This window comes from Anabas testudineus, chromosome 16 (assembly GCF_900324465.2).
Source record: "Anabas testudineus chromosome 16, fAnaTes1.2, whole genome shotgun sequence".
Lineage (NCBI taxonomy): Eukaryota > Metazoa > Chordata > Actinopteri > Anabantiformes > Anabantidae > Anabas > Anabas testudineus.
The window spans coordinates 388206-415635 of NC_046625.1; the positions used below are offsets into that span (position 1 = coordinate 388206).

General features: G+C 45.2%; 2 protein-coding genes and 1 pseudogene across 2 annotated transcripts; 1 reads left to right on the plus strand and 2 right to left on the minus strand.

Moving 5' to 3' along the window:
• The first annotated feature begins 908 nt into the window (after positions 1-908).
• Positions 909-14109, plus strand: plekho1b (pleckstrin homology domain containing, family O member 1b). Its single transcript, XM_026371575.2, has 6 exons — positions 909-1202; positions 2703-2849; positions 7933-8073; positions 9152-9256; positions 10721-10819; positions 11434-14109. Exons 1-6 carry the CDS (start codon positions 1176-1178, stop codon positions 12139-12141), a joined length of 1227 nt encoding a protein of 408 aa, XP_026227360.1. The 5' UTR covers positions 909-1175; the 3' UTR covers positions 12142-14109.
• Positions 14110-16557: 2448 nt separating this feature from the next.
• On the minus strand, positions 16558-21401 carry LOC113169838 (acidic leucine-rich nuclear phosphoprotein 32 family member E-like). The gene is made up of 7 exons (XM_026371584.1): positions 21191-21401; positions 20001-20150; positions 19783-19905; positions 19403-19562; positions 18722-18846; positions 17925-17982; positions 16558-17686 (listed from the first exon to the last, which is right to left on the minus strand). Exons 1-7 carry the CDS (start codon positions 21242-21244, stop codon positions 17607-17609), a joined length of 750 nt encoding a protein of 249 aa, XP_026227369.1. The 5' UTR covers positions 21245-21401; the 3' UTR covers positions 16558-17606.
• A 1573-nt stretch (positions 21402-22974) lies between these two features.
• LOC113169823 overlaps positions 22975-27430 on the minus strand; it is a 15262-nt pseudogene continuing 10806 nt past the window's right edge.

The following is a 27430-nucleotide window of genomic DNA, read 5'->3' on the forward strand; positions in this document are numbered from 1 at the left end:
CGAAGGATGACGCTTCCATGTAGCATATCTGTTGGAGGACGGACAGACACCTGAGTTCGAGTTCACAGACCTGGTTTTTGTTTGTTTTTCTCTGATAATCCGACCTGGCCCAGGGTTAGGTCTGCAGAACCAGCCTGATCCTGGTTCTGCTGGAGGCTTCTTCCTCTCAACTGTGTCCCAGTGCTGTTCAGGGATTTGTCAGGTTTTCTGCGTAGTCCTCTGTCCTGTAATTCAATTCAATTTTATTTGTAGAGCGCTTTTTACAATTGACATTGTCACAAAGCAGCTTTACACAACCAAAGAACAGTACATGAACAGTGAATGTGTATGAATCATAATAATCAGATTGTCCCTGATGAGCAAGCCGAGGGCGACGGTGGCAAGAAAAACTCCCTGAGAAGGCAACAGGAAGAAACCTTGAGAGGAACCAGACTCAACAGGGAACCCATCCTCATATGGGTGATTACATGCTACGTAGGCAGCAGGCAGTCCATAAGTTTTGGGACACGGACAGTTTGACGTCAGTGTCAACAGCTTCCTCTGAACTCTTCCTGTCTTACTCTCACCACTTCCTCACATCATCACAGGTCATGTTCAGGTCCATGATCACTTCCTACAATCAGATTCCACTGATCCAGATCTGGACCTGGGGTCACAGACTGGCACCAGACAGATCCACCTCATCCACAACCTAAGATTAGAGGCGAGCCCCCCAGTCTGACCAGTCAAACCAGTAAACAGAGTCTGAGCCTGTGATAGATTCTGAACCAGAACTTTGATTCTCAGACGCTGATCCGGATCCAGCACCAGCACCCGACAGTGCTCCATACCTATCACGGCCGGTGTCCACCAGTGGAGGGCGCTGTGAGGCTGCCGAGGAGCCGCTGAGCCAGCAGGGAGTCCGGAGGAGGAGGAGGAGGAGGAGGAGGAGGAGTAACCGGACACCGAGTGATCGGCTCCTGGTCGGTCAGAGCGCAGCGGAGTCCGGCGGCAGCAGCACCGAACAGCGGAGTCACCCCGAGGACCAGCAGCTGAGGAGCGGCGGAGCTGAGGCGGAGGCTCCGGAGCTCCGAGCCGGACTTTGACTGCTTTGAACCCGCTTTTATCGGCTCCTCCCGCCGCTCGCTGTGGACAAATAACGGACTTCTAACGGAGTAGAGAACCGCAGGAGCAGCATGAAGAAGAACAACTCCGGGAAACGGGTAAGTGGTAACGGAACCGACACCGGCCGCTCGTCACCGTCGGTTCGGTTCCGTTAAAGCGGAGCTGGAGGAACAAAACCCCAGGATTAGTTCGAGCCTTTATTTTGAAGGAAACAACAGCCGCTAGTTGGATTAACGTTATCCCACGTCCGGTTTTCAGAATAAGAGCGTTAGAAGTAAAAACTTCTAAAAACAGAGAAAACTTGAGGATTAAACTGACAAAATGATGATTTCTATCAAACTGGATCCTGATCGGGATTATTTAGACAGTTCAATGTGTGGAGCAGCTCCGGTTTCAGAGTCTGAATGAAGGTGATCAGCCACAAACTCATTAAACTGGTTAAAGCAGGTTTATTATAGAAGCAACAGCATCTAGAAAATATACAGAATTATCTATGATATGAATAATCTGCTTTCAATCCTAATGTGGAGCATCAGCCATAAAGTTCAACATGACTTCAGTGATATTTGTGAAACTGCTGTAAACTCTACTGGTTTATTTCTGGAAATTCAACTTTACTGTATCTGATTTATGTCACAGTAACAACCTGAATCTGAAATCCAAAAACAGAAGAACAACAACCTGGTACAGTTCTGTAACATATACATGAATAAAATAACTGACTGCTGTAAATACACCAATTAAAACTTAAACTTGTACTTTCAACGTTCCCGTTTCCACTAAGATGATTTGTATTTGAGTAACGTAACATCCTGTCTGCATTGGAAAAACATTTAGGGCCTGAAAATAACTAAGTTCACAATCCTGAAAATTCAGCATTTAGTTGGTGATTTACTGAGAAAAAGTGCGATTGATGGAACAGGTGCACACATGGGGGAGGAGGTCGTTTCACTGGTGTCTGTCATGGACCATACACACACACACACACACACACACACACACACACTAATCATTACTTTCTTTACAGCAGGTAATGATTTAAATCATCTAGACAAAAAGGCATGAATCATTGGTCACAACGTTGGTTATGACACAGTCACAGTGGGAGGTGTGTGTTCATGATTCGTGTGCACATGCTCTGTGTTTTTACAGAGGGGACTGTTGGACACCTGTATAGTATCGCAGGAAACCAGCAGCTGTATAAAGGCCACATTTGGCCTCATCACTGCATCTTGCGTGCTGAGTAACATTGTGGAACAGGACCTGGGCGAGCACATGTGAAAATCCTCCACAGACCCCGACACAAGGAAAACGCAGAGATACAAGACGTTTTGAGCGGCAGGTTTTAGGTTGCTCACCTGTGACTTGATTCCAAATCATCCGTAGCTCAGTTTAAAAACTGCAGCAATGGACAAATGATACATTTGTGCAATGTTCTCTAGAGCCAGGTGCACTTGCTGCACGGTAACCATTCACCTAACAAGCTGACTCCAAATCAGGTTCTAATGAGGACGCTGAAGAGAAATGAATTGAAATGGCTGAAAGCACAGGCAGTTACAGTCGGTTTCAATTTGTCTTTTACCTGGTTTTTGTTTCAGGGTCCGCAGGACTGTGCACCACAGAACGCTCAGCCTGACAAAGTCGGCTGGATCCGAAAGTTCTGTGGAAAAGGGATCTTCAGAGAGATCTGGAAGAATCAGTTTGTGGTTCTGAAAGGAGATCAGCTGCTCATCAGTGAGAAAGAGGTAAGTCGCGCTGGGTGGGGCTTATGGTGACCTACCTGTCAGTCTGCTGGCTGATTGATTATTGGGGACAAACAGTAGCAGACAGGTACCTGCGGCTCAGACTGTGTTTCTTTGATAAGAGCGTTAATCAGTGCCATCACAACGAGGTGATGCTCCACATGAGGTGAGAGACAGACAGGTGCGTCGTTAACTCTCTTCATTAGACTAAAGAAGATATTTAAAGGGTCAGTGAAGCTTTTTCATTTACTGCTTGGTGGACATTTACAGAACCTAACTGAGTTAAGATATCTGGTTCTTTTTTGTAAACTGGGAGAATCAAATAAATCAGTAGACTAAACTATAACAAACTCAGTAACTCAAACTCACAAGAACGTCAGAGTACTTTTGAGTAATCTGTGTATTACTTATTCTCTTACTACAAGTTCTGACTAGAAACAGAGTTTTCTCTCTGCTTTGTACAGTCGACCTTTTGCAGGAGTCGAGTTTCAGTCTGAGCTGCAGGCACACAGAGAGCTCTGGTTTCACTGCTGAAACATTGGACAGAACGTCCTCATAGAACCTTTGTCATCTGCTGAATGTCTACATAGAACCTTTGTTATCTGTACAACACAGTGTTAGAACTGGTCTCATCTAGGGATCTGGATGAGACCTGATAGAAGATATCAACTTTTATCAATTTCAAAATGTTCTGTTCAATTACAAAACATTCCTCTAGAACATTTATCATCAGATTATGGTGTCCTAGAATCTAGGACACCATAATCAATGCTACAATGAAGAACTACTTACTTTTTGCTAAGCTAAGCTAGGCCTGCTCTCTTCCTAAATCTGTACAGAGACAAAAGGCAAAACTGACCCTACAGAGAACAAAAGGGTTTTAGCACAATGTTAAAAGTTGTTCTTTAAAGTTTGATAACAGGTAACTAACCATAATGTTTAATAGGAAGAACAGGGGTCCCATGATGCTCCCCAGAGGAATCCCACGTTACTGTCGATCAACAAGACTTTTCTGAATGTTTGACTGAGACTCATGATTTTAAAGTGACACTTTTTCTGTGGTGGTGTAACATCTCGAAAATGTTTATTTAGGGAAGTAAGTGAAACCGGTGTCAGCAAAGCCACAAGGCATCACAGAGCGGTTTGTAAAGAAACCGATTGAGATAGCACGAATAAAGCTGATAACAGTGAATTTTTAACTTTATCTTTTTAAATTTTATTCAGTATCACAGTAATACAGTGATGTCTGTTAGGTGCTGCTAGAACCTCTATCAACTACAACACATTCTGTCACCACATCCACATCTTGTAAAAAACATTATCATATACAGTACATCCTAGAACGTTTTATTTAACAGCTGTTAGACAGCCTGCAATAGCCAGGAACCCGATTCCCCTGCTGGACCTTTGAGAACTGGCCGTATTTGCCCCGTACACACGACACAACACTGAAGGTTGCTGGTGCAGAACATCCAAGTTTTCTTTGGGTTCTTCCCTGTTCTGACTCAGAGAGCCAGCGATCATTAAAAGCAAAGATAAAGGTTAGCTGCAGCCGTGGACAGTGTCAGTTCTGTGGTGTGTTCAGGTTCAGTGTCTGTCTCAGTTTTTTTTAGAAGTGATCATTGCTGCAGTTCCTCTCTGTTGTGTCACTGTCACATGACCATGAAAACAGTCTCAGCACCAAATTAGGATGTGTCTCAGTCCTCGGCGCCCTCGCTGTGGTCGCTGCGCAGATGGTTTCTGTTTCCGTGGTGAAGTTTTGTTCGTGTGAAGCTTCATTCGACAGCTCGACTTCCTGTTCAACCACGAATAGAAACTGTGCGTAACACCACACAAAAACACATCTGTGTATACCTGTGAGGACACTCAGTGGATCCCTCAGCCCTTCACCACAACCTTTTTTTAACCAGAGCAGGACGTATTTCCTCACAGGCCAAACATTCAGCTGATCAACATCCCAGCAGAGGTGTGCTGACTGGTCAGGAGCTGCATGGAGTCGGTGTTCAGATGTTTCTCACAGAGTTTAATTAAATTAAAAGATTCAGTTTAGACAAATGGAGGAGATTCTGTGACAGAAGTACTGGAAGCAGCAGCATCTTTATCTTTACACTGTGACCTTTTCTGTCTATAAGCTTAAAAACGGATTTCTGATTCCCACCATCTTAAACTACAAACCTGTCAGAAAAACTACAACACAACACATTGTCATTTGTACTTTGTACTGCTGGAAACAGCCAGAGCTACAGACATCAGAGCAGGAAGCTTCAGAAATAACTTCAGCTCTGATCTGACAGGTTTTAGTTCATAATTACCTCTCACAGCGATTCCTAAGAGGGATTCTGATAAGTTGGATAAATACAAAACCTGATTCATTAAAGAGGTCTGAACCCAAGAACAGCTGGGTCTCACAGAAGGTCTGCAGCAGTTTTAGTTTATGTGAGTTTTCATTCACCAGCGTTTAAGTTTCTGTTTGGACTCAAACTTGATGTGAATCCTCTGGATTCTGAACCTGAGTCTGACTGTAGACACCTAGAAATGTTGTTTTTAGTTACAGATTCATCTGCAGCCTATTACATTTATTTAAAAAAAGAGAAGTGATGACAGTGCAGTCTTTCCATGTCTTGTTTTGTCCGACTCGCTAATTCAGTTTAAAACCAGGTTTCATAGTGATTTTCTAATTGACTGAAGGACAGAATGACTCAGGTCTGAATAGGATCAGTGTTTGGAGCCCGGCCGGTCCTTCTGAGGAGGATGATGGACAGCAGCAGCTCAGCGTGGTTATGTTGGTTAAAACAAAGACTTTCTACTGTCTGCACAGTTGAACGTCCGTCTGCTCGCTCTGGTAATCCTCCGTGTGTTTGGACAATGTTAATCCTCAGTAATCCTCAGCAGCATCGGTGTCACACATCACCATGATATGTAGACCTGCATCTGTTCTGCAGTTGAATTTTAAACAAGCTGATAAATGATGTCACCGTTATGAAACGTCATGATGTAGAAAATAAAGTCACATCTTCAGGCTGTTTGGTTTTGATTTGGGTTCAGTTTATTAAATGAAGTAAGGACGTTGATTCCCGTCCTGCATATCTGCAGATGTCCGAACAAGTCTGAGACTAATGTCCACTGTGCTCCAGAACACAGTTCTGCCTCATACGACCTCAAACTGATCAAACATAGCAACAAAACATTAATACAAATGTTCTGTAAACAAAAAAGTTCTAAATAATCTTTTAACTTCTCCACATTCGCTGCTTCTTATTCACACTCACACACGTCCTCTACATAAAAATAACTGAATCGATCGCAGCAACATTACAAATCTACACAAAGACTGAAGCAAGCAAACAAGCTGCAGACCGTCCCAGCGTAGCAACAAGCAGATCACAGAGCGGATCATCAAACGACACTGGTCTTCACATAACTAACTAATCAAGCACTTTTCAGACGTTAGTGAGGACACAGGTTCATCAGAGCCCTCAGACGTTACATAAGCTGCTCCTCTCAACACTGGTTATTGATTATTGACGATCTGCAGCAGATTGACGACAGCAGGACGAGTTGTTGCACTCTGGGGGTGGGGGGGCGGTCGACCTCACTCTACACTTGTTGGGGGGGGGGGGGGGGGGGGGGGGGGGAGGAGTGATTTCTCATTAGCTGGGCAGGTCAAGAGAGTCTGGATGGAGCAGAGTGGATCTAAACACAGTGAGAGGGTTTATGGACTGTAGTTACCTCACAACTGGACGGTCAGACAGTGATAGCAGATGGATTAGAAAGTAAATTTACACTCAGATAAGTTCTGACTTTATTGACCCCCGAGGTTTAAGTTCACTTGTTACAGCAGAGACCGGACGAACAACAGGCAGTAATACAGTGACCAAAGCCCACGTTACAGGAATCAAGCCCAGGGTGGACCTAACCCTAACCGGTTACAGGTTTACAAGTTACAGTAATCTCAGTCAGGGAGCAGACGTTTGAATCAAACGTCTTTTTCATGGTGGAAAAGTTTAGATCATCTGCAGAGGGTGGACTGCACATGATGGCAGCAGTGGGACACTGAAGACACTGTTCTGAGAGTTTTGGTAAAAATACGACCATACTACCAGAACCTGACTGTGTGTAGTCACAGCCAACACAGTACATAATGAAATGTATTGAAATTAAATACAGAATAAAACGTGTCTGTTTAGAAGTAGAGGAGTAATCTGATTACATGAGGATGTACTTGTACAGGCAGGTTACTACAGGACCCAGTATCCTCCCAGCTACACAGAGACCAGCATGGTGTGGCCTCTCTCCCAGGAAGTCTCAGTTTTACACTTGTTAATAATAGATGCTGTTTCCATGGAGATTAACGAGCCAGAGTTTACCTGCAGGAACCCGGAGACATGCAGACACCTGTGTGTGTGTCACAGAGCTAAATGCAGCAGCAGCTCATCCTGCTTCACTACTCGATGCTGATTCAGGTCTGATTCTGAACTCACATCCTCAGTGTCCCCACCTGCAGCTTGTCTGGACTACTGCAGCAGGTGGAAACAGAAACCAGAGCCGAGACCAAACGCAGACAAATGTATCGGCTCATATCTGAGGATCAGTTCTGCCCTGACACTCTGAGAACAGGACTGAGGCCTGCTCAGTTCTACAGGCCTCCAAACCTATCCAGAACTATCAGCTGGTATTCAAGGATCAGTTCTGCTCCAACAGTCGACAGTAAACACAGCACTGAGAGCAGCTCTCTAAGACCAGCAGAAATTGAACCTGTCTAAAACAAACCAGAGACTGACGTCATAAACTGTAAGCGAGGTTAAAACACAGAGAGGAGGGCGGAGTCAGAAACAGGTGGAGTCTCACCATCGATCAACAAACAACAAACCTGTGTTCTCGAGCTGACACTGAAACGTGGTCTGGAGTATTTTCAGAGAGGGGCAGAGTGAGAGGCTCACCTGTAAGAGGGGCTTAAGTGGTTAGGTGAACCTAAATGAGTAAACTGATGTATCAATGTGTATGGGTTTAAACAGACACCTGTCTCACCTGTCCTGTCTGTGAACTGACCCTGACCTGTTACCTGTATTATCTGTGTGTGGTGCAGGTGAAGGAACTGGGTCGGGCTGACGAGGTGCTGGATCTGTCGGACTACGAGCGCTGCGAGGAAATCAGGAAGAACAAGAGTCGTAGCAAAAAGAACCACAGCAAGTTCAGACTGCAGCGCTGCAGCACACCGGGAAACACGGTACACCTGTCTGTCTGCACACCTGTCTGTGTTCAGCAAAGTCCAGTGATTCTCTAAACTGTTTGTCCTCAGTTCATATGAGAGCAGAAAACTTCTCCTGGTGCTGCATTTACTAATTCACATGACAAACGACGTTTCAGCTTCACTAGTGAACAGGAACTCTGAGAGGAACCTCAGAGATTGTTTCTGAGGGAAGATGCTCCACTCTGTTACACTGAGTGTGTCTAGCTCCAGAAACTCCAACAGAGTGATACGTCTTCACTCTAGAGGATCCTGTCATGTCAGAATCTCCTTTTCCCAGTCCTCCCAGTCCTTCTTTAATTCAGATCAGTTCAATAAGTGATAAAGATCATATGAAAAACACAGTGAGTCAGATTCAGGAGGTCTCTGATTTAATTTAGACCAACTGGAGGAGGATCAGGATCAGACTCTGGATCTCATGATTTAAAGAACTCTGATCAGAACCATAAAAACCAGATCAGGGCGTTGCTCTTATAAATCTAAGTGGGCGGACTCTCAGCAGCTGACTGGTGGTAAAGAGGTAGACAGATATCTACAGGCCTCACACCAGTACCCAGCATGCCCCGGGGAGGGGATCAGGTGTCCTGGTCACTGGGTGGCAGCTTGTGTTACACATTTGTCTTCCCCTGTTTGTGAGGACCCTTAGAAACATTATTTATTTCCACACCTAAACTTGGTTCTGCTGGTTTCACACAGACTGGTTTGTGGTGTTAGACGAGAACAACAGTTGGTTTTAGTTTAGTCCAGCACAACGTACAGGTTCTGAGAAGTACAGACGGATAAAAGGATTTAAAGTCTGCCTGTTTCTAAAAAAGTATGGAAGAGCCACCCTAACCTGAAACCCAAGTTTGGACCTTGAAGGCTTAATCCCAGAGCAAGGACTAGACTAAACCCTCAGGGGGTAGTTTCTTTGTCCTAGTTTTTGATTTGACAACACACAGAGTTAGGAAGCTAAAACAAAGAAGCTAAAATCAGCTCATGCTAAACTGGAACTAACAGGTTAACCGGGTCATGCAGAATCAGTTGAGATTGACAAATGTGTTTTTGTGTGTGGCAGGTTCCAAACCTGGTCTTCCTGGCTGTGAGTCCAGAAGAGAAGGAGTCCTGGATCAACGTGCTGAATGTTGCCCTCACCAGAGCCAAAAACAGAATTCTGGATGAGGTACAGAGACTCGGGTTTGGGGTTGTGAGAAGACTTTAGAGGCCCCCACACGTATTCTAGGCATTCAGAGATCAGGGTCCAGGTCTCCCACAGATTCAGACTCTCCAAAACTTATGTACTTTAACACTGTGCCCCTGTATTATACTTAACTTTTTTAAATGTACAGGTATTTGGTGGATCCTTTGTCTCCATTTGCAAATTTAAACCAATTTCTGTGTACCGGCAGGGTTCCTACCCTTGTCTTTAATGGTCTGGGATTTTAGGGAGATGTAACTCCTGATGTAAACAGATAAACTGGTCACATTTTCCCAGTAAAACCAGCTGAATTCTCTGCCATCAGCTCCTCAGCACTGTTTTACTGGGATACTGTAGGAAACTCAAAAAACAAGTGGATTCTCAATGAAGTTCTACATCCTCTGTTTCCAAGTGGATCTTCATTGTGCAGAGTGCCTCACTCTGAACCTAAGAACATGTGTGTCATGTTGGCATGTTGGATGATGCATGTGTTTTAAGGGTATCTGACAAACTGACTTCATCTCTCTTAACCACAAAATAATATTTGAGCAGGTTTTGTGTATGAAAGCATAACTTCCTGTAACGGTGACGCTGCTTGTGTTTATTTGTGTCCTGATGGTGTCAGATCAGCTGTCTGCTAACACAACAGCTGCTTAACATGCAGTCAACATCCTTCGCCTTTTCCACCAGTCAATACTCCGATCAATAATCTGATCGTTACACTCACACTGTGTTCCAGGATGAGAGAAACCCTCTCATGAATTACAAAGTGTTTTTCAATCCGGGAACATTTTACATCTTAAAATCAGTTTTAGAAGAATTAAAATTCAAATCCTGCTGACAGAGACGAACTGTAATATCTATTTCCTCGTGTCAAGGACATGCACAAGTACATTTTCAGTACTTGTACATGCTTACTAGATTTCTGTTATTTGTATTCACTGTAACGTCTCTGAATCCAGGACCAGGTTTAGCTTATTTGTCTGTTCAGCTCCCCTATAAACCATAAAAATGTGAGTGAACACTGCATTATCAAACATGTGGCTCAGTGTTTTTGGCTGAGAACAACCATCACGTTTCACAAAGTGAACTGTACAAATCTGTGCTCTGTGTAGAAACTGATCCCATAGCTTCTCAGGCTGCATGTTACTTGATTGATGATCACAGTTCCTACAAACTCACACAAGGACACAAAGAGAATGAACAATGAGCTAAAACGGGAAACAAAAACAGGCTAACTGTTATAACATGCTGAAACAAGCTAACACCAAAGAAAACAAGACAGCTTTGACCCAACAACAAGCTTAGGAAACATCAGCCTCTGTTGGATGGTAAAGGAACCACAGTTCAGTCAGGTTCACATGGAGTCCTCCAGGGAACCAACCTGGAGCCTTTGTGATTTATGTCACAGCTTTAACATATATTTAATACAAAGGGTGTTGGTTCTAGGTGACGGTAGAAGACTCACATCTGTCTCATCTGACCCGAGATCGAGCGAAGATTCCTCAAAACCGCCGACTGCCGACCAGAGGCCACCTGCTGGCTGTGGTCAGTATGATCCTCCTTCCTCTTCCACTGTGCAAAGCCCTTCCTTCATATAAAGTCCATTATTTTATGTGACATAATTTAGCTACAACTTTAATCATTCAGCTTGAACAGCTGATAGCTGGCAGTTACCAATCCACAGTTAAACGTGCTGTCGATTGTTCGTGTTCAACTGATCCCTGGGTATCAGGCTGTGCTGTCATAACTCTGCTGGGCTCCAGGACAGGAGACACCATGTAACCTGTAATACTGTGACCTGACCTAACATGGTTTAAGCTGCTTTTAATTCCTACCCTCATCCAAGCCAAGAGTAAATACTCATGGCCTGACCCAGCTTTCATATTTACGATAGGTCTGCTGAGGCTAAGCTGCTGTGGACCCCCTTCTGAACACCACAGCCTGCTCTGTAGTCCATTATCCCCACTTATCTAGCTCCACTAGTCCTACTTGTAGTCAGCCAGTTCCATCAGACCACTTTCAGATCTGTTGAGCCGCCTCCTCACCCACAGCCATCCAAATGCAAATACATATTCTAATGTTTTCAGCGACTTCAGGTAAGACAGAAGAAAATGTTTTTTCTAAGCGGACCGACTAACCTACCCCTCTCTTCTATTCAGGCCTCCACCTCCTCCTCAGATGGGATGCTGACTCTGGATCTGATCCAGGAGGAGGACTCTGTGTCTCAGGAAACTAATGGCCGCAAAAACTTCAGTGTCGAGGAGGAAGAGTGCCACCTCAGTCTGGAGTGTCCCAGGTCCAAAACTGACAGTGCTCTCTCTGCCAGGACTGAAGAGGTTTCTGGGAAATCCCACAGCCTTCCCCGTGAGAGGGTGGTGGTTTGGGAGCAGACAGGCCCCACCCAGAGCCCCCAACCTGGAAAACGTTTGACGCCAGCAGAGAAAAACCGCTGTGCCTCGATGGACGAGATCCTGTCACACTCGGAGACTAAAGCACAAGAACACAAGAACAAGACGACGGCGGCATCGCGTTCAGCGGCATCAACACCAACCGGCACCAAGATACCCATCACCCAGCTCCAGGATCTGATCACCCAGAAGCTGGAGAAGACAGAGCGACTGCTGACGGAGGTGGCTGTTGGAAGGGCCGGGGAGCGGGGGAAGGGGAAGGGGAAGGAGGCAGCTGAAGCAGCCCGAGCTGAAGCAGAGAGACTCTTGAAGGAGGCGAAGGCGGCATGGAGCCAGGCCCAGGAGGTGCTGGAGGAGGTGAAGGAGCTCCGAGCATTGTACCGACAGCTGGACTCCTCATCCCACGTCACCCCTTCCAAAAGCACCAAACTGAACCCAGACCGCAAGAGCCTGATGTGATCCAGGGGATGTGTTATGGCTCCCAGGCTCAGGCCGGTCTGGTCCAGTTGAAGCCTGGAGGCAGTTTATGGTTCTGTTTGCTGGACTTCAGACAAAGCTGCTGCAAACTGGATGAACCACTTTTAAATTATTTGGAAAAAAAAAAAATCAGGTTTAGATTTAATGCTCAGGTGCATAAAAATGTAAATATCTTCCTCAGAAAAACTGCGCGTAGCAAAAATTTTACCGAAGTCGTGTTGGTGGGAACTTTCCCCGTAGGTTCAAGTTCTAGCTCTGGTTTAGTGTCTGTTTGCACAGAAGTCTTCAGCAACAAAACACCAGCAAACGCCTTTGTAGAAAATGAACTTTCATCAAAAGAATGAAAATGTGCCAAGAGAAAAGTTTAGATGAAGAAACTGTGGATACTTGACTTAGTTTAATTTGTTTCTGTCGTTAGAGAAATCTGCAGCTGCGCTGAGGACGGTACGAATGAAGGATTTACTGAATGCTGTGATCACTGTGATCCCTTCAGTAGGGATCGTTGTTCAACTTGGTTATTTTTGGGATCAGACAGTTTTTGTTCTCCTGCTTCAGCATTTTGGCATCTGATCAACAGCTTCATTATTTTAAACCACGAAAAAAAAAAAAAAAAAGTCAGCTCATCTAAAAATGCTCAGGACCAGAAGAGCTTGTTCCCGATTGTGGGGATACAGAATTTTCTTTCTGGAGCTTTCACCTTCATCTCGCTGCCTTCTTGGGTCCATTTTGCTTTAAAATTCTACTGAGACTCAGCTTAAAATGACTTAAATCATCAAAAACATTTTCAAAACCAGTGGACGTCAGTGGATGACTTTTTAGTCTGGTGTCCAGTCCCCACTGCAGTAGGCTGGACAAAGATCACAAAGCACATCCACATAATCACGAAATGTGTGTTTTTGAAGTTTGAAATAAAAAATAGGGGCCACATCCGGTGTCGATCCCAGGTGTCCTCAGGTCTGCACAGACCAAGAACCTAATTATTTCACCACCAGATGTTCACTCAGACTCAGTAAATCTTCTTTCAACTTTTGATTTTTATCCTAAATTTTCTGCCTGGAAATCAGCTCCAGGTCCTGATCCAGCTGAGAGGAGCAGTCACTCGCTGACCATCGACTGGAAAAGTTGATTTAAACCTGGTGGAACCGGACAAAGTGAACTTAGACCTGTAATTAAAGACAAACTTGTTATTTCTTTGGTAATGGACTCATTTTCACGTTAAACCTGACAACTGCACTGAAACGTCAACAAGCTGAGAAAAGTTTTATTTTTTTAAGCAACATTCAAACTTTTGTACTGGTTTCTGTTCTGTGTGTGATGGAAGCAATAAAGCAGTGAAGGACTAAACTGAACCTTTTTCAGACCGTTTGTCCGAAACAGATTCACCAGCATCAGAAACAAGCTCTGTAATGACCCAGTGTCTATTTTACTGCGTCACAAGGTGTCCTGAAGTTAAATGTTCCTGCTGTGAACCTTCTTTTCTTCTCTGTAAGGTGATGCTGCAGCTCATTCGAGCAGGTTTTAAGGATGAAATGCAAACGGATCAGCTCAGGTGGAAACAATACAGCACATTTGAACTCCGAGAAAATCTGACTTGCAAATGTTTCATGAGGAAGGAGACGAAATGTTGGACAGTGTCCATGTTAGACCAGGTATGTTTGACCGCAACTGATTTTTTCTGTTTCTGCTCGAGAGAAAACTGGTTTTAAATCGTGCCGCTTTGACAGGTTTAGCTGTCACACTGTTAGAGATGGTTCCTGCGCTGCTGCATAATCTCTGGTTCTCCGTTCTCCACGTTCTACGTCAGCACAGCAGAATACAGTAAAGCAGTTTGTTTCCGTTTCTGACCGCTGAACCCAGAAGGCACGGTGGGGGATGTAAGGGGGTTGCTAGGCGACAGGTTCTGCTAAACTGACACCTTCGGTTCACACCTGCAGACAGAAGCACACTTGAGTCCAATCAGTGTGATGATATTGGATGTGTTGCTGAAAGCTGTCCTGCCCACCAGTTTTGGGTTTACTGGTTTCAAGAAGCACTGCCTGATGTGAACCATGCCTCGCAGAAAAGAGCTCTCAGAAGGCCTACGATCAAGAATTGTTGACTTGCATGAAGCTGGGATAGGTTACAAAAGTATCTCCAAAAGCCTTGATGTTCTTGTGTCCACAGTAAGACAGACTGTCTACAAATGGAGAAAGTTCAGCACTGTTGCTACTCTCCCTAGGCGTGGTCGTCCTGTAAAGATGACTGCAAGAGCACAGCGCAGAATGCTGAACGAGGTAAAGAAGAATCCTAGAGTGTCAGCTAAAGACTTACAGAAATCTCTGGCACATGCTAACATTTTTGTTGACACATCTACAATAAGGAAAACGTTAAACAAGAATGGAGTATATGGGAGGACACCACGGAGGAAGCCATTGCTGTCCAAAAAAAATATTGCAGCACGTTTGAAGTTTGCAAAAGAGCACCTGGATGTTCCACAGCACTACTGGAAAAATATATTTGTGGACAGATGAAATCAAAATTGAGTTGTTTTTAAAGAACACACAACACTATGTGTGGAGAAGAAAAGGCACAGCACACCAACATCAAAACTTCATCCCCACTGTAAAACATGGCAGAGGGAGCATCATGGTTTGGGGCTGCTTTGCTGCCTTAGGGCCTGGACGGATTGTTGTCATTGATGGAAAAATGAATTCCAGAGTTTATCAAGACATTTTGCAGGAAAACGTAAGACCATCTGTCCCCAACTGAAGCTCCACAGAGGATGGGTGATGCAACAGGACAATGACCCAAAGCATACCAGTAATTCAACAAAAGAATAGCTTCAACAGAACAAAATACACCTTCTGGAGGGGCCCAGTCACAGTCCTGACCTCAACCTGATTGAAATGCTGTGGAATGACCTTAAGAGAGCCATTCACACCACACATCCCAAGAATATTCTATTCAATTCAATTCAATTTTATTTGTAGAGCGCTTTTTACAATTGACATTGTCACAAAGCAGCTTTACACAACCAAAGAACAGTACATGAACAGTGAATGTGTATGAATCATAATAATCAGATTGTCCCTGATGAGCAAGCCGAGGGCAACAGTGGCAAGAAAAACTCCCTGAGAAGGCAACAGGAAGAAACCTTGAGAGGAACCAGACTCAACAGGGAACCCATCCTCATATGGGTGATTACATGCTGTGTAGGCAGCAGGCAGTCCAGTATAACAGTTAATGTCTTAAGTTAATGTGGAGTCCAGTTAGTTAATTGTAGGCCATTCCTGGACTATCTATTCTACACTGAAACAGTTTTGTGAAGAGGAGTGGTCCAACATTACTCCAGATTGTTGTGCAGGTCTGATCTGCAACCACAGGAAATGTTTGGTTGAGGTTATTGCTGCCAAAGAAGGATCAACCAGTTATTAAGTCCAAAGGTTCACATACTTTTTCCCACCCTGCACTGTGAATGTTTACATGTTATGTTCAATAGAAACATGAAAACATATGTTTGTGTAGTTGTATTTTAAACAGAAACTTTTAAACTGTGTTTTTGTATTGTTGTGAGTTAGATGAAGCACATTTTATGACAAATTCATGCAGAAAACCATGAAATTCCAAAGGGTTCACATACTTTTTCTTGCCACTGTACTTGTACTTGCGCCACTCCACGTACGTCTGTACGTTACTGTCAGGACACGAAGGGTTAAATTAGACTCTGAAGATTTTACCTGAACTCAGATTTCAGTTTGAGTCTCATGCAAACACGATGCAAAACCATCAGAAGAGGAGGTTCCATCCTACTTTACATTTAAGATCTATTTTCACGACGACGGAGCAGCCGCACGATGCAGAGTCTCACTATGACCTCTGACCTCACATTCACACCACAGCTCCAGTGTAGGAGGTGGAGCTTCGACACCTGGACAATTGAGCAGTGAGTCAGCAGCTCATTTGTTTCTCAAGTTGTTTAATCAAGTTTTATTGTAGGAAACTCGCTGCAGCGTTTTGTTGACCTGCAGCGCCACCAGGTGGTGGAAACAGGAAACTCACGTTTCAAGAGTCGAAGGTGAGCGGCTCGTTTCCACGTTGACCTGTTTTTCTTCTAATTGTTTCAGGAGAATAAGCAGTAAAGTCCTCATACATTCTAGTTTCTGTTGAAATTTAGAACATTGTCAGTGCTCATCAGAACCGTCACTTCCTTTAAACCTGATTAATGTCAGATCCTGATCTTTGGGTTCTAGACAAAACACAGGCTGAACAGAACCAGCTAAGTTGATCAATGTAAAATGGTACCACTAAAATTTTACGTTCGACTTTAACAAGCTGAAAATAAACTAGAGTGAAAACTCAGCCTCCACGTTTTGTGTCTCACATGCACTCGGAGAAGAACACGTCTGATGAGTCGGCGAAACCTGGAGAGTTCAGTGGCTTTTATTCAAAAACACTCTGGTTACAGCAACACGGTCAGAAGACAGGAATAAAAAAATAAAATTAACACTCCAGCTTCAGGTTTCCAAACTCAACACGAGAATTCAGAGAATTCAAGACAATATGACAAAGACCCACATAGACCAGTTCACTTCTATTTACACAGACCAGAGACCAGGAGGAGCCAGACCGATGCAGCAAGCCGCATGAGGACAGGGGACAAACCAAAGAACTAACGTAGTAACAGTCATTTTAAAATTAAAGACCAAATAGGATTCTGGATCAACGATCAACTCAAGTTTCTGAACTGAAGTCACAGACCAGACGTTTTTCTCCCTGAAGGATGAGAAGAGAAGCTACAGACCAGGTTCAGGTTCAGGATCAGACTCAGACTTTTATTTTCTCCGTTTGTCTCCGACCGAGTCACGTTTTTAAATCATGTCACAGATTCAAGTCACAGACGAGAGGATGAGGATCAGTCTCCACAACCTGCTGCTGAAATATACACAAACATGTTTGATTATTTACTGACATAAAAAAGGTTGATTTTTGATTCCGAGTAAAACTCCAGTGTGAGTGTTAATTTTTGATTATTAATGAGCAACTAGAACCATTTACAAACATCACGTCATCAGTTTGACGACGCCGTGTTTAACATGTTCGTCTGTGAAACCAGAATATTCAGAGTCAGAAAATTCTGAATTTCTAACAACAAATAAAACTCAGCAGAGGAACGCCCTCCACAGCTGATGTGTTTTTAAAAACTGGATCAGTAACAAACACCGTTTCCCATGAGCCCCCGGCGGTAAACAGGAAATGACGACTCGTTAGTCAGGATGATGCAGGTTCCAGCTCCGGAAAATGAAACGCCGTTTATCGACGTTCCTCTGAAACCTGGTCTCAACCGAAAACTGATCCTGAACCTGTCTGTGTGCAGCTCTGAGGCGAAGGGCGGCGAGGTCAGGGGTCAGAGGTCACCGGAGGAAGAGAAAAGACAGGGGTGGGGGGTGTCAGGTATTAAAGGTGTTTAACTATTCATCATCGTCATCGTCGCCTTCGTCATCTTCATCTCTCTTCCTCTTCTCCCCCCGAACATCAGCTCCGTCGTCGTCTGACAGAAACACAGAAGAAGAGAGTGATAAACATCACGAGTACTTAGAACACAAGGTAAAAATATATAATGAAGTATTAATATACATAAATACAGTTTAAACATTTCATTTCAATTCAAATAATTTTGAGTTTGAATACTTGGAAATAAAAGTTCAGAAAAACAAAAAGTGGCTCCAACGATTCAAAGTTTATTCGATTTATTTTATTTTGCAGGTGAAGTTCATTTTAACACAAACCTCCATCTTCCTCGTCCTCCTCCTCCTCTTCCACATAGTCTCCGTCATCTTCTTCATCCTGAGGGGAAACGACAGTCTCAGTGAACCTCCTCACGCTCACCCTGCCTACCACTGTACCCTACTTGTAAGTCGCTTTGGATAAAAGCGTCTGCTAAATGACTAAAATGTAAATGTAACCAGTTGGGGCGGCAGTAGCTCAAGTGGTAGAGCAGTCGCCTATGAACCCCGGGGTGAGTGGTTTGATTCCCGGTTCCTCCTGGCTACTTGCTGAGGTGTCCTTGGACAAGACACAGAAACCCCGTAGTGTAGCGGTGACATACCTTCTGGCAGCTGTCCACCCACAATTTCCCCAAGGGGACCAATAAAGTATTCATTCTTATTCTTATTATATTATTATAAAAAAAACACACCAGCCGAATCCCGTCCTTAACAGTTCTGGACCACAACAACAGACAGAACCTGTCGCTTGTTTCTGATCGTCAGAACAGATCCAGCTCCTCTGTTCTCTCTGCACATTTCATTTGAATTATAATCTTTTTTATAACATCCATCCATCCACTTGTCACAGCTGTCATTGGGCGAGAGGCGGTGTACACCAGGACAGGTCGCCAGTCACCAATTAGCAAGTCTCCCCACGCAGACACAGGAAGAACATGCAGCCCAGACCCGGGGACTCCAACGAGGCGACAGCGCCGACCACTACACCGCCGCACTGTCCCACATTTGTAACATTATTAATTACAGGTATGATCTGAGTTATCAGCGAACCAGTCTGCAGCGTCAACACTGAGACTCACCTGGATTCCCTCCTTCATCAGGTACGAGAGACCAACCTCGTCTTCCTCCTCTTCAGAGCCGTCCTCTTCCTCATCCTCTTCATCGTCGTCGTCGTCGTCTCCATGTGGACCGGCCTCGTCCTCGTCTGGGACAGAACCACATTTAAACAATAACTGGTTCAAACTAGTTGAATCGTGGGTATTTCAATAACGGATACTGATCAGGGACGGCAGAGCAGAACCCCAGGGTGGACAGACACCAAAACCCTGTAGTATCGCAGAGTTTTTTTATTATTATTATCTTTAGAGATCAGGTCAACATAGTCGTCTGGGAAAATGTGATCATGTAAAAATTACAAATGAGACACTATATATATATATAAATATTCTGAATTTAAATTAGCATTTAGTGAATTATAAAAATATTTTATTTATAAAATATTATTATTGTTGTTATTTATTTATTTATTTATTTTTACAAATTCAGAAACTCAGATGACTGACCTGCCATTCTGTCCCTGAAGGCCTCACACAGCCCACTGCTCTTTTACATTATTATTAACGTTATTATATAATTATAAAACGCGTCCTGTGACCATGTGGAACACAGTCTGGAAAACTAGATGCTCTTTGGTTGCCAATTCAAACCTTGATTTCCTCCCCTGTCTATTAGGATTCGTGTGGACCTGGACTCAGACTCACCGTTGTCGGCCTCGGAGTCAGGCACCTCGTTGTCCTCCTGGTCGTATCCGTCTAGATACGTGAGCTGAGGCAGCAGCTCGAACACGCCCTCTCTGTAGTCGTCCAGCGTGGTCACTTCACAACTGTACAGGTCCAGACTCTTCAGGTTCTTCAGGTTCTGCTGCAGGACCAGAAGAGGGAAAGTGTTCAACCACAAAAACACTTGATCTTCAGGAGAGGTCGGTCACGTTTTACCTGCGAGTCCTAATATTTCAAGAACAAGCTATAAAAAGGATTTCAGAGAACCAGGAGGAACAAACAGGAAGGACAGCTGCAGGTTCACCGTTTCCTCTTAGCTCAGGAGTTCTTTGCAGAACCAGAAGAAGGTCTGTGGTACTTACCAGAGCCTCGATAGAGCTCAGCTCTTTAATCTTGTTCCCGCTCAGGTTCAGGTACGTCAGGTTGGGGCATTTCTCTGCCAACGTGTCCAAACCTCCTGAGATGCTGTTGTCGCTCACCTCCAGCTGAAACACAGGTAAACACACACACACACACACCTGTTAGCGCTCACACAGGTGAGTCGACCTGACCCGCCTCTGTTTGAAGGTGGACAACTGACCTTGCGCAGTTTGGGCAGCGAGGGCAGTTTGGAGAGCGAGCTGAGGCCCACGTTCACCATGCTGAGGATCTCCAGCCCCGTGTAGTCGTCCGTCAGACCTTCGACCTCTCCGTCGGTTGAGCGACAGTTGTCCACCACCAGCTCGGCCACCTGAAGACCACAAGAGACCAAAGACACCAGGTGAGACACAGGTCGGAACCAGTTCTACACAGTAAAACTGGGACAGAGCAGAACCAGAGTTTTATTAGTAGAACCTGACGGAACCTCATAGGACGAGCTTACAAAACCAGACCACATGGGACCCGGTCTACATCAAAACCCACGGGACTGGTCCGAGTCCAAACATCTGTAACAACCCCTCTTTGGAGGGTGGAGGCTGTTAGCACGCGCTGCTGCTGCTTCGACTTCACCTGGAAACTCGACACCTGTCGGACAGCGGAGCTGTGAGCGGACCAACCACCGGGAACACCGGATTCTTTCCTTTCCAAAGACCCATCTGACAAAAACGGTCCAATCAACGCGGTCCCGGATTAAACCGACATCTTGTTTCTCACGTCCCTCGCACCAAACCGCGCTTCCTCTTTGAGCGGACAGAACCAGGGAGAAAACTCCCGTGTCGTCTAAATGCGGATTTGCTGATACTTTAGGTTTTTGCCGAAATGACCTGCAGAAACCGAACAAGTGCTCAACGCCTCACGACGAGCTGGGACCGGAACCACGCTGATCTGTGAGCGACTGAACTCGGAACTTCAGGTTTTACGAGCGGAGTCTGGCTCGACGCGCCATCAGCCCACAAACACCGTGTAGACCCACATATCCAGCGGTGAAGGTGAAAATGGAGCCGTTCGGCCGCTCGGCCAACAAATCAATCGTGCAAACGCGGAAATGTTCTTGACTACGGAGCAGCGGCACCGACCTCCGGCGACTTTAGCCCGGGCGCGGGTTAGCCTGTTAGCTCCGGGGGGCTACACGCGGCGGGCTGCTCCGATACCGACCGCGGGAGTTCCCTCCATGTTGGAGCCGCCGTGAAGTTGTTTTCTGGGTCAAAATGTCGGCGCCGAGCGGCAGAAGGGACGTTTTCCAGCCCCGGCGGACACAGCTGCACGTTTCCAGCATCGTCGTGTCGGCTCCGCATCCTTCACTCGGTCCTCCGCTGCTGAATCAACCCAAGTCCGCGCTGTTGTTCTTACCTCCGCCGGGTTCCTATTCCGCAGCTCCAGGCTGATCCTCTTCTTCATCTCCATGTCGAAGTCGAAGCACAGAGCAGAAAAACAAAACAAAGTAGAACAAAGACAAACTGAAAATAAAACACGGTTCGCGGCGCCTCCTTCTCCGGCGGCGATCAGGCGACAACTAAACCTCCATGTTCGCCCGGGCCCGACCTCCGCCGTCAGACCACGCCCCGTTCACTATCAATATTCAAAGAGTTCAGATCCGGACCCCCTATTGGTCCAAAGCCAAGCCATTCATTAAGCACGCCCCATAGCAGAAGTATCTTCTCTCCCATTGGCCACAAGTGCAAAGGCGTTACTTAAGTGTAACCAATAAGAAGGCCAACATGAAACATTTAAACTTTACACACACCCACTCTTTGTCCCTACTGGCGCCATTTGTTACTGATACGTTCAAGGCCGCTCGGATAGGAGAGTTTTAATATGAACGAATTATATTCGTGACAAATAACGACGAATTCCTGCTAAATTAACGTGTTCATGACACATAACAATGACAAACGAATGAAAAAATATTACCAATAACGAAGTAATAAATTAATAGTAAATTACTGTGTGAACATTTACTGTTTGGGTTAATATGGTACAACATAAAAAAAAGCATTTATCTTCTAATGTTTGTTAAGTTAAATGTTACGGCAACTTTAAATAGAAAAAAAATTAAATAAACTCAACTAACTACTTTAAGTTCATTTAACTGTAATGATGTTTACAGTTGTAAATTACACGTCTGAAGTAAAGTGCTGACTAAAAACAGCAGTAGTACTATGAGTAGTAGGAATAGTTGTAGCAGCGGTGGTGCAGAAGATGTCTGCTGACTGTTTCTGGCCTCAGCTTCTGACCCCTCCCACAGGTGACAAACACCTGAACAGGTAAAACGGGTTTTTTAGTTTCCTGCTCACCGCTGCCGCCAACTGGACAACAGCTGAACTACAACAGACGCGTGTTTCTACTATGCCTGTTCTACTCCCCGCTGATCACCTGGATCAGGTGTGTTCAGCCAATCAGAAGCTGTAAATGCACCGATCGTAGGAAAACAAGCAGGACAGTGGTTTCAGTAATAAGGAAAATGAAGACACAGAAAATAAAGAGGCAGAAAAGTTTAATTTGAAAAAACAGAAGATTTCATAGAACCTTTCAGTATAAAAGTGTAAAATGAAATAAATGCATAATAATCTGATCAGAACAGAGCTGAATCATACAGGAAACAGGAAGTGATTATCTTTGGGAGCTAATCAATAATACAAATAAAAATTCAGCATCATATAAAAGAACAGTCAACAGAAATCTGAACTGTGTTCCAGCAGTTAAAGGGCCATTTCACTCTAATCACAATAATGCCTATCAACCCCATATGTTTTATGAGTCTGTGGGTCCAGTGTCCAGTGTTCTATGCTGTGGTCTGCTAGGACATCAACATGAAGGTGGCAGACACTAACAGACTAAACAAGCTGATCAGGAGGGCTGGCTCTGTTCTGGGGGTGGAGCTCGACCCTCTACACGTTGTAGCTGAGAGGAGACTGATCAACATTAAGTCCACAGAGAACCACAGGAGATCCTTTCTACCTGTGGCAATTAATCTGTACAATTCCTCCCCCCCTCTGTAAAGGGTGGGGGAAGTGATAGTTGTGTTGCTGTCATTCCACATAGGCTATAAATATTGACCCATTTTCATTAATCTATTTTACATATTCTGTATATATTGAATTTTTCTGTATTGATGTTATTGTGTATTTATGTTGGTGTTGGATCTTTCCTGGTTGTGGTTCCCTTTCTTTCTGTCTGTGTTGAGAACAACTGTAATAAGACAAAACAATTTCCCTCTGGGATTAATAAAGTTTTTTGAATCTTGAATAAACTCTCTCTGTCCCATCCTGAAGCAGAAACATTTCATCTTAGAGCACTTTGCTTTAATGTTTTCCTCCTTGACTTGTTCCTCACCTGTGAGACTAATGTAAACTCTATGTTACCCACTGTGACTTTCTGTTGTCTAACAGATCTAATGTTTGATATTACATTGTACTGCAGACTCTCCATTTTAACATTTTAAACCGATCTACTGGAATAAACCAGTTATTGTTTCTGTTTGTTAAACAGTAGGAGTGCATGTGTTGTTTTAGTTTTAATGAGCTGGAAAAACTGTAATTATAATTTAACTAGGTCATTGGTTCGGTTGTTGGGTGGTCACATCACTGTCTGCACATGAACGAACATGAACAGGATGGAAAACCCGTCTCAATGTTCATCTCATGTGGAATCACACGTGTATTGGCTGTTTGAACCCAGCAAGACTGAGACGTCAGGTGTCTACTGGTCTCTCGTGGTTCTCAGTCAGGTTTTGGTTTTACTGGAGTTTCTCATGCTCGTAAGCAGAGTCTTTGTATCAGCGTAAAAAATATTAGTGTAGTAAGTGGGTAGAACTTGTTGTATTCTATTATTTTATTTATTAGCCAAAACAGTCAAACCTTTTCTTCTGTCACCCTGACAATTTTTTGTGAACTGACCCTTTAATGTGGTATCCATGGAAACCCATTTGACTGACAGGAAGAAATAGCTGCTGCAGTTGTTTGATTGTCTGAAGCCTCGAGGTCGGTGCCTGTGTGAATCCTCACCTGAATGGATCCCACCTGCACACACAAGCGCACACACACACACACACACACACACTGAGTGCAGCAGGGCGTCAGAGTGTGTATTCTTGCTGTGGCAGCGCGTGCAGCACCTGGTCGAGCAGCTGCAGCGCTCGGTGCAGGTGAACCTCCAGCCAGCAGGGGGTGTCCTTGATGCTGAGTCGTGGATAATCACACCCCCAACCTTTAACGAAGCTCAGACGCACGATACACAACCGCCGCAGGTCATCCACCCCCAGACCTGTAGTGGAGCTCACACCTGCAGGAGGAGCAGAGAGGTCACTGTCTGATACACAACAAGAAAATACAGTACAGGCTTTTATTTTGAAATGTAACATCAGGCAAAAACAGTCGACCTGATCCCGACCTGACAAATCGTAATAGTTTGACAAAGCTGGAAGTTTAAGAAGAAAAGGGAGAAAACCACACAACTAAACTTCCAACAAGCTCAACTGGATCAGATTAGAGCAGCACGTTTTTTAATGTTCCTCTTTATCCTTTACTTAAATATTTCGGCTTCATCCCCAGGACCTCACTGTCACATCCGTCCACCGGGTGGGGCTGCGTTCTCTGAGATTCACACATTCATTACTGCGGATAGGTAAAAAGCTGAGTGTGGAACAGATTCCAGCATCTGGATGTGGAATACAGGATCAGAGATCAGAGATGTCAAGTCAAACTAAAGAATCCTAAAATCTGTTCTATATTGAACTGAGAGGCCTGTAAAGAACCAATGTGGACCGTGGTCCTGGTCCCAGTGAGGACTCTGATCACAGCTGACAGATGATCAAAGAGCGTCCGGGCCACCTCCAGCTGTCGACCTAACCAGATTTCTTCAATACACTCAGAGGCAGAGAGATCAACGGGCGACACTCACTGACAGCCGGGGCGATCCCTCCCACGCTGGTTGGACCAGGAATCGCACCGACAACCGCAGCCGCCTTGGTCGCTACAGCTGCCTGAGCTGCTGCCGCCTGCTGCTGCATCTGTCTGTGACACTGTCGCAGGTCAAACACCTGCACGCAGACAGGTGAGAGTCAGACAGGTTCTGCTCACAGAGGTGATTGATTAGCTTTAAAGACTTTAGGGCCCAGAGTCCAAACCTCAAGTCTGAGTGTGACTTCCACTCCTGAAGGGATCAGGATTAGGATTAGGATTTAGTGTGATCACATAACGCAGATAAGAGAGATAAGAGGCTGCAGAACTTTTGTAGTTTTCTACATTTTCTTCAGAATCACATTAACCCACTGACGTGTGACAGTACATGTCTCAATACACGGTGGACTAAACCTGAACATATGTAGAAGACTGGAGCAACAGCGTGACAACAGAGTGTCATCTGCATATCGACACACTCACCTTGATATAAGCTCCAGGGTAGATCTTGTGAACTCCATCTCCAGGTGCTCTCCCGGCCTCGCGGTCTAGGTAGAAACTCTGGACAAACACAGAGTGGTCGCTGAGGCACCGCATCCAGACGTCTCCCTCCCCCCGACACTCCAAATGAACCCCCCGTCCAATGTGGAGCCTGCAGAAAAATATTGAGCCAAAAAAGATTTTTTTTTTAAATAATAAGACAGAATTGGCATCGCTACATCCAGTACTGGTACTGATACCAGAGAACCAGTCTGTTACGGGTCAGACTGCTCACCTGGCTCGGTGGCTGGCGGCTGTGCGGTGGACGTTGCTCAGCTGTCCCAGACAGAAACGATCTCCCCCTGAAGGATCCACATATCCGTCCACCGTCACCAGAGGACAGCTGGACTGGACCTTGAACATCTCCCCGACCTGAACGTCCAGCTCAAAGTAGGAGATGGAGCACCAGAACTCTGGACCTGAGTGACAGGGACACAGGGACGGGGACAAAGTCAGGACATTTCTACACATTTATGCTGATTTGCCTTGAGGCCACATTTGCAGATTGAGACATTGGAAGTCTGGATGTTTTTGGAAAGTTCTGGAAAATTTCTCAGCTGGATTTCATACCTGGGTGGTTGGACACTGGCTGTGGATACGGAGCACTACTGTGATGCTGTGACCCTGCAGGAACAAACACTTTCAGTATGCAGTACTACTGCAGTACGCACAGTAATACTTCACATTATGTCTTACAGAAATGTGTGTTGGGGGCGTGATGATGATAAAATGGAGGCTGCTGGTGGCCCCGCCCACTCAGGCTGTTACCTGTCCAGGCGGCTGTAGAGACATGACACAGGTGAGAATCTGATAATTGTTACTACAACTACTGCAGTACTACTCTAACTACAACTACTGCTGCACTACTCATTCTGATCCTAGTACTAAATATATTCGTACTACTCTTAATTGTCTTAATACTACTATAGCCAATACTCCTTTCACTACTACAGTTACTACTTCTATGATTACCTCTACTACTACATGTAGTACTCTTGGTCTTGACCCCAGTACCAGCTGTACTACAAACATCCCTACATTTTACTAGTTTTGGGGGGAGAGGCTGTACTCACGGCTCGGCTGGTGTGGGGAGGCGGAGGTGGGACGATGAGGAGGTAGGGGGGTGTGAGGGGGGGGGTGGCGGGGAGTCCTGCTGGGCGATCTGAAGGAGGCCTGGACCCTCACGGCAGACCCCCCCAGCACTCCCCTCCCCCGCGGGTGACAGAGCTGTGGAGGTGGCACAGGCACAGGTGAGTACTGAGTTACTTCTCATTCAACTTTGCTTTTATTCCCTCAAACTGTGTCTGACGTCTCACCTGGAGGAGACAGGGGCATGCTGGGATACATGCTGGCAGGGCGTGGCTGTGTGTAGGGGTCAGGACAGGGGGGCAGGTCGACCTGCAGACAGTCCTGAACGAACTCCTCCTTTATCAGAGGCTGAGGACCTGAGGGAGAAACCACACAGGAATCACAGAGGAATTGAGGGAGAGTGCATTGTTTCAAATCACACCTGTGTTTACCTGTAGCACACCTGTAGTGGGCGTGTTACATTAGTGACCAGTCACGTCACACATGTAGACAAACAACATTTACCTGTCTCCTCAGGACGACTCAGTCTGATGAATCACAACATGTGTGGGATGTCCACCTGTACAGGTAAACAGGTGAGAAACGGACGGCTCGTGCAGGGTATTTACCTGTGGCTGCGGGGGACGCCACCCTCTCGTAGTGGTAGGGGTTCACACACACGCTGTCGTACTTCAGGTCAAAGGCAAACTGGCAGAACTTGACATGTTTCAGCTCGTTCTTATGGAGGTCGGGCCAACGCCACAGCCGGGCGTAGATCACGTGAGGGAACCCTTTCCTACCTGCTACCTGTAGGCAGACAGACAGACATTTCTATCTCTGGGGGGACATTTCTATCTCTGGGGGACATTCCTATCTCTGGGGGGACATTCCTATCTCTGGGGGGACATTCCTATCTCTGGGGGGACATTTCTATCTCTGGGGGGGCATTTCTATCTCTGTGGGGACATTCCTATCTCTGAGGGACATTTCTATCTCTGGGGGACATTTCTATCTCTGTGGGGACAGTCTTAACAAGACAAACTGGTAAAAAGCAAAGAGCCGCTCAGATCATCTGTTCACATCA